The sequence below is a fragment of the Falco rusticolus genome, chromosome 12 (assembly GCF_015220075.1).
Source record: "Falco rusticolus isolate bFalRus1 chromosome 12, bFalRus1.pri, whole genome shotgun sequence".
Taxonomy (NCBI): Eukaryota; Metazoa; Chordata; class Aves; order Falconiformes; family Falconidae; genus Falco; species Falco rusticolus.
The window spans coordinates 7,506,989-7,519,846 of NC_051198.1; the positions used below are offsets into that span (position 1 = coordinate 7,506,989).

The 12,858-nt window shown below is 35.9% G+C and overlaps 1 protein-coding gene across 2 annotated transcripts in view; it reads right to left on the bottom strand.

The window, feature by feature from the left end:
- TASP1 (taspase 1) overlaps positions 1-12,858 on the bottom strand; it is an 87,945-nt gene that overhangs the window by 15,114 nt on the left and 59,973 nt on the right. For both annotated transcript variants that reach the window (XM_037405617.1, XM_037405616.1), the window contains exon 12: positions 3,827-3,937. In XM_037405617.1, coding sequence (XP_037261514.1) covers positions 3,827-3,937 — 111 coding nt within the window. The remainder of the gene's footprint in view (positions 1-3,826; positions 3,938-12,858) is intronic.

Below are 12,858 nucleotides of genomic sequence, written 5' to 3' on the forward strand. Positions count from 1 at the left end.
GCCCAATTTGATTTTGGCTTCCCTATCAAAGCACTCTCAGATATGATCACCTTGACTTCTAGCACTAGCTATACAGTATCACCTTGCTGAAACTCACAACTAATTTAGGTTATAGATTTTAAAGATCAACTGTTGTGTTTGTAGTGATAATGATTACGAAAACTAACCACTGCTAATGTGTATTGTTAATGCATGCTAATCCAATAAGGTGGTGGTCTCAAGTTTGAAAGTGGTCCAATTTATCAATTGTGTAAACAGCCCACTACTGGGCTTAGATCTTTAATTCTCTGATAAATACACAGGTATCTTTATAGATATACACACACAGTCCTACTCAGCTGCAACTTCAAATTCAGAGAAAGAGCACATTATTCATATATTTAGCTCCCATCCAGTGGAGCTTTATAAATTGCAACACTGTATTCTTCCTGCTCTATGTCACAGTCATTTTTGTTTGTGGACATTAAGTACATAATTTGGAAGTGGGAAAAAGAAAGAATAGATGATCAGAATTCAGGATGTTTCACAGAATAACTGAAAAGTTTAAAAAAACCTGCACCGAAGAATGCATTTTTCCTTTGGATTACTGGAGAAGTCTTACATGAATTACATGTAAAAAGCTCTTCCTGCATATTTCTTTAGAGAGGCTTTCACATACTGTAAAAAGCATCACTAGATGGTTTTACATCTCTTAATCATTGCTATTCCTCATGTTCTTTTAATATGGTTGATGAAGGTCACAGCATGCTGAGTATGCTTATCCTCTGTAACCATTTATCCTTGCATAGCAATTAACCCGGAGTAGAAGATCAAAGTTTAGACAATCCTGGCAAGACCTGAAGATTCTGACAGATATGTAGATATCATAAAAGAAAAATGAACTTCATTTAGGTATGCACTTTTCTCCCCCGTAAAAGATTCATGACTGATCTAGCCAAAGGTTAGTCAAAAGCTTTCAGAGAGTGAAACATACTTAGTGCAATGTAAGTGCGTTTGATGAGGCTAATTGCTCCCTAACACTACACTTAAACGTTCAACTGTCAGTGAAAGCATATATTTTTGGAGACAAATTTAATCTCATCTTTAAATTTTGAGAAGCTAGGCAACAGTTCAGGCCAAATACCCTCGAAATATTATTTCTTTGTCTTTGATAATTCAAGGCATATTCTTTTAAGTTTTTATTTTTATTTTTTCCTTCTACATTGTCCACCAAAAGTAGCATGTACTAGCATGAAAGATACTTACTGCTAGCTATTACAAATACTGGAATCACAATGAAAATCCTAAATTACATACTTATCCAAGGACATTTCGTGTATTTTCAACCATTTAATAAATCACTTTCTTGCAATTTGTTTCAATAGTTTAAAAAAAATACCTTTAGAATAAGCTGTACTACATGAATCTTACTCCAGTGGAAAGCAAGCCAAAAATCAATGGACAAATAGTCTACTTAGGATGTATGATATGTGGAGATTTTTGTTTTTAGTTTTTGAGGAAAAAATACCAAATCTTCCTTAATAGAAACATGTTTTCCTACATGAATGACAAACATTAAACGAACAGAAATAATTATTTCACTTCCAAATATAAGAAATTTAACATTAAGTTGACCTTGTTTGTTCTCATTTAATCAAACCTGTATTTTAATTTTCTTAACTCTTTTTTTAGAGATAGAATTTAAGTTGTAGAATGCTTTCCAACTAGACCAATAATCTCATAATTATTCCACTTTTAAATCTGAAAACTAAAATCAAACTTGCAACATTCTCTGTAAATTTAACAAGCTGTGCCCCGATTCTTGAGTCAAGATTAGACAGTCTTGGCTTCCAAATAGTTGAAAGACAAGAGTAAGATGACTGTGAAAGTCTATTTGATTGTCCACTTCTTCAAAAAGACAAGCTATTCAAGTAATAACTTAAAAAAAAAATATAACATACAAAAGCTATTTTTAAAACTTTTTCCCATCCAAGCCTTCTAAAATTCCTTTGTTGTCCATCAGGATAATCCCAGAACAACCATCAGAATTGCAAGGATTCACTTCCTAAATCTCTGGTTCTTTGTAATAGCAAAATAAACATCCATGAAACTCTTACGGATGAGATGTTGACTAAAAGCATAAAACATACATAAACTTCAGCTGTTGGGTAGAGAAACATGAATGTTCTTAACTGTGTTGAGTGCATCTGCGCATCTACTTATTAGAGTGAATGACTGGAGGGGGGCTACAACCTGATTCATGGACCAACACAGACAATGTAGAATATGATATTTAAAGGTATTGCACCAGGAAGGTGCAATACAAGAACAAAACTGAAAGATAACATACACCTTATCCTGTGCAACTTAATAAATTGACCCTAACATCCTGGAAGTCACTGAACAGACAACAGTAAATAAATACTGGTTTTTGTGTGGGTTAACCCATCATTAAGAATGTATCTGCTGGCTCACCTTTAGCACACAGTCTGCCTGCTACTCCAGGCTGGCTGCAAGCAAGCAGACTGCTGACACAGAGTTAGGATTTAGTGGGACAGAAGTAGTAATGAATTAAAACAAAGATGAGGGGTCTTTCTAAAGAATAGCCTATGGATTAGAAAGAAATTAGGCAATTCCAGACTTACCAGGTGAGATGCTATGACTGCCTTAATACACAAAGTCAAGCTAAGTGATCAAATTTGTCACATCAGATCTTAAAGGAGATACGAGATCTACTTCAAATCTGTAATGCTGCTGACAGTGACTCATGAAACATGGTGAAACAATAATAAACCATAGGATTATATGAAAGAAAACAACTTTAATTCTGGCAGCTTAACATAAATATATATTAGACAGCTTCATGTGACCCAATACATAAGCACATAGCATGACCAGACACATATGCCCACATCTGAGGAGTACCACAGGAAGAGCTGGTACAAGTGTCATGCTGAAGTAATTCATATGCCCCCAGTCCCAAACCCCGGCCTTCAAAGAGGAACATGGGCTTTACTGTCTCTGGGTTGTATTTCCACCCACCTCTGCTAGTAGTGTACAGCTTTCAGCTTCCTAGCCGTTCCTCTAAGACAAACCACAAGACAGTTTACTACAATACGCTTGTTCCGCTGTAAAGCAGCGAGACAGATGAGGGTCTTGTTTCTAGGACATAAACAGGGCTTAAGGGCAGTAAAGCTCAGAACCTTTTTAACCAGTCAGCTACTGATGGAGGCAAAGGACAGTTTTCTGCTGCTCTCAATAAAAACAGCAAGTACTCTTGTGGTCTGCATATACAAATACTAACTGTGACTTCTCTGAACACATTTTCCTGGGCATAAAAAAAAAAAATTCTAACCATAAAACAGTCTCCCTTCCAAATTTCAAGTTTATCCTCCAATTTTTCACATTTTGTCCTGCAAAAAGGAGGAACAAAGAACTTTTTTAGACAGCATTTTCAGCATGTAAATCACTGAGAAGCAGTAAACAGTCATAGGCATCACCCTTAGCTAAAAATGCAATTTTTTTCTATGAGTAACATACCCTGCCTTGCCACAAGCAACAGTTATTTCTTTGCCATGGTTTTAGAAAGATCCCACACAACCCTCTGAATCACAATTCTGCTTAGAAATAACAAGTCAGAAAGAACGCCCTTTTCCACAGTTCTAGAGAACAAACAAGGTTATACTACTATTTCACTTCCTGGAGTTTTATTATCTTGAACAATTTCACTTCCTTTTTGTTTTGTCTGGGAGTTTTAACAATGGTAAACGTGCACAGACAATTTTTATTTCATCTTTCACTTTGAGTTAGCACCTAGCTCAAGTAAAAATGAATAAGGATTTCTTACCCAGTAAAGTTGGCTTTCCCTGTGACGATTCAGGCTCTGCTGAACACCTGCAAGACCGAAGAACTATCACACCTCCAAGTACACCATCTTCATTGGCTAGAAAAGGTGAACCTGGGAAAAATTGTTGGGGAGAATTATTTACCATAGGAATAGTTTCTTGGGTATTTCTTTATTTCACTTTCTTGCCTTCCTCCTTTAATCTCTTCACTAAGAGTTGAAGAGACTGTCAGGTCACCCGGTGCTTTTACAAAAGCATCAGTTGCATTTTTTTCTAACATTTCTAATGAGTAACTTTCTGAATAGTATTCTACTAAACTACCAGTATCAAAAAAAGAAAAAGAGCTACATGGAATAAAAAAAAAAAAAATTACATTTGTGAGTGCAAAACCATTTGTTTGTGGATCAAGGAAGACACACTAATGAAAAATGGAGTGTCAGGTTGAAAAAATCATGTTGCAATATTTAGTTCTTTCTGTACTATAATTAATATAAAGATGGCCACATACGAAAAAAATCAAGCAAATCTGGGTCACTTTTATAATCTATTCATTCTTCCTAATTTAAAGTGCTTTGTACAGAGACATCATCAAACTGCTATAGACTGTTTTCCTTGCTGTTTTATGAATATCAGCAGAAAAGCCAAAACACATCCTACTTTTTACAGTGGCTTTTCTGTTGTTAATTTAAGACATACAATATACAATGCCTTCTATCAGAAGCTGGAAAAGTTTTAAAGTTTGTAATTTGAAATGAGATTCCTCTAGTTTTCAATGTGGAAACAATGGTATGATTTACATACAATTCAAAAAGTCTCGAGCCATCAAATTAACTAAGTTCTTGCACTTAAGCCCAAAGAGACCCTAGTCAAACACTTCCAATACACTGTGATTTAAAGCTGAACATACAATTGCAATAGGCATTTCATGTATTTATTTTCAACGATTTTGAAAAATAAATTAGCATATTATGCCTAGTGTACAGACACTGTAAAAGGATTTGCTGGCCACAAGAACTTTAGAGCAGATCAACTCATCAGCCTCCTTCAACTTGCCCACAGCTATTCATATGATTAAAATTACTCCTTCAATGCAAGTAACAACAACAACAAAAACCCAGTAAGAACCAACTTCAGGCTTCACTGTAAGGAAAACTAAAAGCTTTACCATGTTTTCTTGACATAAGAGCAGCCACATTCAAAAGTGATGCAAGGTGGTCATTAAAATTGAAGCCCATATTGCAGGAAAACAATAAATGTGGTATGCTAAATAAACAGCAATATCTAATTTGATCTAATACAAACAGATATTATTTTTTAAATGCCACTTGCTTGTACAAGAACTTTTACTAGGTACCAATTACATCTACTGTGTTATTCATCAACTGCAACCAAATCCCTGTGAACCAGGAATCCAGACACTCATAACATAATAGATGACAAAACAGGAAAATATGTTTGGTTAAAATAGAAATGCAAGACTTGGAAAGTTGTAAAGAGTTTTACCACCCAAATCAAAATCTTTTAGTCCATGCTTTCCAAGATGCTATGTATAACTCTCATACTTTCACTACATTAAGCAAGTGCTGGCTAAGTATGTGGTATGTTTTCTGCAAGCAAATGAAAAACAAACAACAAAAAAAAAAAAGGAAAAAAAAAGGTTTTCTTCACAGGGGACGTGCATTCTTTAATCTTTTCTTCAGAAATTCAGGTTCTTCAAAGAAAATGTCTTAACCTGAACTTGGTCTGCAGACCTAATCTTATACTAATTTGCATAAATTATTCATGCTATAAGCCATGCTGTAGTGAAAAGTCATTGCAAACAGAGAGAAAGAGTCCTGTTTTGTTTTTTAATAAGCTGTGTTTCTCCTCCTCTTTTACAGCCTGTGAAAGGTTCTTTTAAGGTTCTAATGAAAAACACTAATAACCTCTTTCATTAGCATGGTTAAAAATGTTCTACTTCAGCACAACATAGCCAGCAGATAGTGTATTTAAGGCCATACTAAAACACTGATTGAACATGAGTAAAAAAAGACAGCAACTGCTGATTATAGACTTGATGCCACTAAAGTCTTGTTCTAGAAATGCTTACATTGGGTTAATAACTTTTAGTGGTTTTCTTTCTCCCCCACTCAAGAAAGAGTAGATGAAAGAAAAGTCTGTGTATAAGCCAATCACATACTTCTTAATTTTCCCAGTATTTTTGTAAACTATGTGCCATCATTACTGATCAAACTTTTAACAATTTGAATATTTATTTACTGACATTAAACATGCTGTCATTGCCTTAAATACATTAAAAAAAAAAAGTTGTTTTCTGAACCAACTCACTTCCTTCAATGATTAAGCACCACGGAAGCTTTATTACCAGTCCATAAAATTCAAAGGCTTTGAAGTCCATGCTAAACACTCAAAAGCCAGAAAAATGACTGTATTAGTTCAGCATTTGCTGAAGAACGTTGCCACTCTACTGTTACTTCAACTAGAAAACTCTGGAAGAGGATTAATTTAATAGCACTGCACATAATAAAAGCCTGATAAAACCATGATATAATTTTAACTTCACCACTCATAAAACACATCAGATAAGCAAGAAGCTGACTTCTTTACAAATTACACAAGTTGGGCCCTTGAAATAAGGACAAATACTGGTTAAGCCAAATGAGACCAGGTCTTACTGCACCAACTTTGTAAGACTCGACCATACCAGTAGTACTGGGGTGATGCAGTGACAAGTAAAACAGCTTCGAGTGACTTGTAGTGGGTCATTTGAATAGAGTATTAGAACAGGAAATGTCTTAAAAATTTCTGTTATGCAAACAAAGCAAAGAAGATGGTACACATTATCCCTCTCCTACAGACAGAACATAGTGTTATTTGCCCAGTGGTGCACAACATCAAAACCCATAGTCTACAGGCTATCCTCATTTGTAGCACCTTGACCAATATACTACAACACAATGATGAAAACATGGGGTAATGTTGGCTTTCTTGTTGCAGTCAGCCATGGCTTGGAGGTGTAGGAATAGAGATTGAGCCAAAATACAGTAGCAACAAGAAATTACTGAGATTTAGTATCACTAGTATTGCCAGCTGAGCTACTGAAGATTTTTATTTTTGTTGTTGTTGGTAAGAACAATGCAGAGCCAATTTTTAATCTTCTACACCATTTTATCATCAGCTGCAGAACGAACATTATTCTGGAAAGGAGTAAAAGTCTGAAACAATAGCATAACCCTCCTTCTCACCTCCAGACACAAGCAGCAAATAAAGACACCAACACAGTCACCTGCAAAACCCCTGCAGTGGTTCACAGTGTTCTCACCCCTGCCACTTCCACGGGCCATCTGTTTGCCCACTTCTGCTGAAGGTTGCCATTTACAGAGCTCTCAGAAGCAAGCTGTGTGACTACAGCCTCATCCATTCCAGCTGCTTTCACCAGCAATTTCAGTTAAACCATCTCAGTGCAAAATCAGCAACAATACAGTATGTGCCTCCAATTCACTGCATTGGCCGAGCTGTGGGGAATTAACCTCTAAATAGTGGCAGTAAAAAAACAACTGCCTACAGTAATAATATTACAGTATTCTACTTAACAGTAAATTCAGACAGACTGTTTCTCTACTTTTAAAAATATCAGACTCTAAGCCAAATTAAATACACACTGAACAGAACATTCCTTAAAACACAGAATGTATTTTATTTTCCAATTAAAGAAATTTTTAAAAAGGTTAAAAGAAAGATTCAAATATATTAATATATTTTTTAAAACAAAGATATTTCTGGATACGCAGACTTACTACTGAGGGCTACAATTATGGTGAAGAGTGTATTTTAACACAGCAATACAAGTGCAAATGAGTAGGTCTACGTTAAGCAAGACTCTAGACATCTGAACGCTATGCATCCATCTTAAAATCTGTAAAAATAATGGTACGAAACTAGCATTATACTGTATTTCTAAACAGAACCCATGCACCATACACAGGAATTAATTTGAGTGTTCTCAAAACACTATGAATTCAACGGTTAGGAACATATTTCATTAATTTAGTTCTAAAAATAATTGTATTACAGCCAAGCCATTGAGAAAAAGAAATAATAGTGCAGACTCCTGTAAAAAATAACAATATAGGTAATGGTATATTTTTCATATACATTATATCTAATAAGTATTTTGAACAGGAAGATAAAAGGTGCAACCAAAATATTGCCACATATATTAAAGTCATTACAGTTTCTCATTAGGAGGAAAAAGTGATCTGGCTACCCCACTCCTACACCATTTTTGCCCTCTCTGTACTTACAAGAATGATAGATCTTGCTGTACAATGAAAAATTTAGTTAAAATAAATCAAAATATGCCTACTAACCAAAAATAATTTTTTCTACTGCAATAGAATTGCTAGACAAATCTTTGATCTAATACCTTGCTAATGACAAAACTACAAAAACCTGGGGCTTTCAATACCATTTTAAGTCTCATGAAACTCATTGTTACACTGGCATACCAGTGAAGAATTTGGCATGAAATATCCGAAGCAAAACTTCAACTACAGCATTAACTAACAATGTTAGTACTGACTGGCTACACCAGAGAGAAGGGGTAGAAAAAAGCAAACACAAATATCTTTCAATAGTTTTGCTTTAATCCTGACCTCTCCCAGTCACAACATTATATTTTAGAAAACACATTCCCTTCCTTAAAAGCTCAACTGTTCTGCTATTGGTATCTGACATATAGAAAGCATTATCAAGTTTTTATTTATGTATTTCATACGTGACTAATCTGCAGTAATGGTCTCTTAAAAATACGCAAACAGGTCTTCATAGCAATTCCTCATTCACTGATCCCATCAAGTTCTGCAAAAGCAACCATAACTGAACAGCAAGACCCAGGTTCACCTCAGACCAGGGATAGAACATACAGATTTCACAAGTGTTAAGGCAAATAATGGCCTCAACACTCAGCCTTGCTCTGGAGGAATTACAGCTACAAGTGAAGAACATTTTTTTCTTCTGTCTCCTGCACATTAAATTGCTCCCTCCAGAGCATGTGATTGATAGTTGTTCATTTCTGATCCTGTGGTCTTTTTCTCATTTGTAGCTACTGGACAGATTCATCCTCATACAGATTCAATAGTAAACTGTAAAAGAAGTGTTTTATTTACACTTGCCCAGCTGAAGGACGAACCAGCTGTTCATCAGATGTTTTACATTCGTACTCTTCCATAGTAGAGAAGCCATTACCAGCTTCATTGTTTACATTAGCTTTCAAAGTCTTCAGAACTTGGGTCTAAACACTGACGGTGGCGTGGTGTAACCAATTAAGTGCTTTAGCATCCCCCAGCTTTAACAGAGCACAGCTAAACAGTCCTAAACCTTCCTGTGCTGCAACGTGAGTGAAATTAAGACTTTTTCAGGTCAATAATCTATACATCACCTACGCCACTGGACTTTGTCAGCTTGTGTACAGAACATGTTTAAAGTGAAGCTGTTTGCCACTCTCCTTCTGCTATGTATACCATTAAACTTCAAGCTAACGATTTAAATAAACATTAGAAGAATATATAAGCACTAAATGAAGCCTGCTTTTAATTTCACGCATCATTATTTGTTAAATGTTTAAGTGCAAGCTGTCTGAAACCAGAGATCTTTGTATTTCAAGGTAAGTTAAAACATCTGGTTGGAGTTTTTAAAGAGGCTGCAAGGAAAAGCACCTGTACTTTCAAACTTCTCCAGGTAAGTTTTTAAGACATTAAATAACTGAGGATACTGCTGTCCAATAAAATCCCAATGCTTTTGGCAAGGAGAAGCACAGGCAGGACCTAGAAAAACCCTCACAACATCACCACATTGTGTTAGTTTTTCAGCTGGTTTTATGGCACAGGTAACGAAGGGGCCTACTCAAATCTGTCTACCATCGAATACAAACCTGTGAAATCACAAACTTGCAGGGGATAATACAGGTTATATGAGACTTCAGGATCACTCCATTCTCTTCTCATGTCATAGAGAAGATATAATAATGCTTCCACAGCATGCTTGCTCTGTTACAAAACCACAAAGGATACTACAAAGCTTGGAGTGATGCAGCACCAAAACATAAAGTAACAATAACGCTGTGCTATGATACTAGCAGTCTCATAACTCTTTAAGAATAAGGGGATCTCATAATTGGGAAATTCATATTCTGTGATTCCTAACTGTTCAAACTCCTGCTCCCAAGAGTTATATTTGACACAAAATTTCTAAAAGAGAAAGTGTCGGCGTTATCCTTCTGCTATTACCTTTCTGCAGATGTTGCTCATTTTTGAACTGAAGCAGAACTTAAAAATACAGAAATAGACAAACATATTTCTACTTAAGGAAAGACTAAATATCAGATTCCAACTATGTCTTTCAGCTCATTATTTTCTAATACTTTATAAGAAGCTTTAAAGTACAATTCATAACATTGCCATTGTTAAAACCCCAGATTTCCCGCCAGTGAGATGACACAAACATTTATTCTAAGTCTACATTCCACAAACTTGGCCATGTTTGAAAGGAATGATGAGTAACAAAATCCTCTGTTCTTCTGTTTGGAAGGTATTTGTGTTTACAGAACACCATTCTTCAACTGCAGACCAAACCTTCAGTGCTCTTCAACTAAAGATAGCAAGCCTATACAATTTACAAAAATATCTAAACTTAATTTCTCTCACCCTCAACTCAGCCATCAATTGTACATTATCCATAGTAAGCTGGCTCTAAGATATGATGAGAGAAGCACATCTGCCATTAGTTTGCTCATCACCTGCTGTTTAAACAGCACTCACTGTTTAAGCCAGGCATTCCCTAGCTGGAAGGATTCCCAGGGCTCTGCAGAAACTTGGAGAGTTCTGTAAACAGGAAGCACCAATCTGATGGCAACTGCCAAAATCAGCTGTTCATCCCTCCAATACAAGTAACACACATTTTGACTTCTGACAAAACATTCTAGCTCTGCTTTGTTAAAGCTTTTTGCCTTTTTTTTTTTTTTCTGGCCTTGGTCCATTATAATTCTGGTGAAAGTTTGACAAGACTTCAAATTAAGAAAGCCTAGCACGGAAAAAAACCATGCCATCAGCAAATAGTCTATTAGTCTATTTTATTATTTCACAACAGTAAGAAATCCTGCATCATACCATACATCCTGAGATATCAATTAGCATATCATCTATGAAAATTCACAGGACAAAACCCTATTTAGCACAAGCCTATTGTTTTCAGTGAAATGCATGTTTTCAATTGTTGCACTATATTAGCAAGATATAACCTTGCATTCCAACTTCAGAATTGCAAAGATCCCCCAAAATAACACTACTGGCTGCAAACTTAGTACTACACCACATGTAAACAGCAAGATGTATCTGGACTTAGAGGTTTTCTTCAACCAGTCTTCACCCATATGACAGCTGAGGGCAAACTAGATTTTATGCTTTCTAATCAAAACAAAGAATCTAAACACTTAACCTACAGAAAAAAAAAAAATTAAAAAAGGCAGCTGTATCTTTCTCCACCCCCCCCACCCCCCCTCAGCACTACCCCAAAGTACAACTGAGAAGATAATACACATACCTCATGTCAGGCAACTAAAACTTGCAGTGATAAGCTTCTGAAAATACAAGACAGATCTATCCCTAACTAAAACATGAAACTTTGAAAAGGAATTCTAAACCATCTTCCTAATTTTTCTATCATTAAAAGCACTAATTTGATACTGTCTCTCATTCTTTTCACTCTCCCTTGTTTTGTTGGGCTTAGTCTGTTTTCCCAAGGCTATATGACATCACACTGTTAGCCTGGTATCTCTGCCTGTGCAGCTCCTCCTTCTCTGCAACTAATAGTTTCAGGTATAACAAAAACTTCAGCAATATTCAATACGTCCGGAAGTCCAACACAAACACGTTCACATTTTTAGTAAAGGATAAAGGTTATATCACATAGTAGTTAACATTTAAAATAAAAACATCTGCTCTGCAAACTGGTGGCAAAATGCATTTGGACTAAACAGCAAGAGAAGAATTGCAGTTTTGCTAACAGGTACCAAGAAGAAAAAAGAAAACCCAGAAAACTTAAAGAAGATAACTCAGCTAAGAAGTTCCTGATCTTTCTGTCTTTTATTAGCCAGTTTCTATGAATCACTTTGGCAGTAACTTTCTATTTTGTGCGTGTGCGTGCACTAACACGAAATTGCATAAGGATATGTACAATTTGTGTTTGCTTTTAGTACTCCTACCACAAACAGCACTACAATTTTGAGAGTATGGACTAAAGATCTGACTTTCCTGAAGTTAGGTCACTTCCATCTAACACCTTGACAGTAGTGTTTCCAATTAGCGAAGCTATCACAAACATCCTTCTTAAAGGATTCTCTTGGGTAAATAAATCCCTAATTTTGTGCCACTGTGCACTGGAATATGTGATTAAATACAAAGTTACATTTGTGCTGCTTGGATTATAATCCCCTTAGGGAACACACCGGGATTACTTTGCCGTGCGCTCTTACAGCACCTAGAAATGACAGCAGTACAGTAGCAGACTATCAAGTGCTGCCTTCCAATGCAAAGGTGACTTCACCTCAAACAGTCAAACATCATGTTGTCAGAAGCAGAGTTTAATACGGGTTCAACATTATAAAAAGAAATAAAAAAATTGCAATGCACTGCTTGCCAAGACCAAGGGCAATGGTTCCTGGGTCCCAAAATCGTATGCATATGCCCCTCTCTCAGTTCGAATTAAAACACCCTAAAAATGAACTCTGGCAACACAGTGTACAAGAAGTGTTATGCTGCCCACAAGAAATTTGGAAGGTCAAACTTGTCTCTGGATTCAAAAATTTTAAGGGCTATAAAGACAGTGCATGTCTCACTGGAATCTATGCTATCTTCTGAAGTTAAAGCTTATACAGATACTTTAAAATTCCGCATTTGTATTTTCTTATCACTTGAAGAAATAAAACAAGACCTATATTCACAAGAAATTAAACATGTATATGTAGTCGTGTGTAATC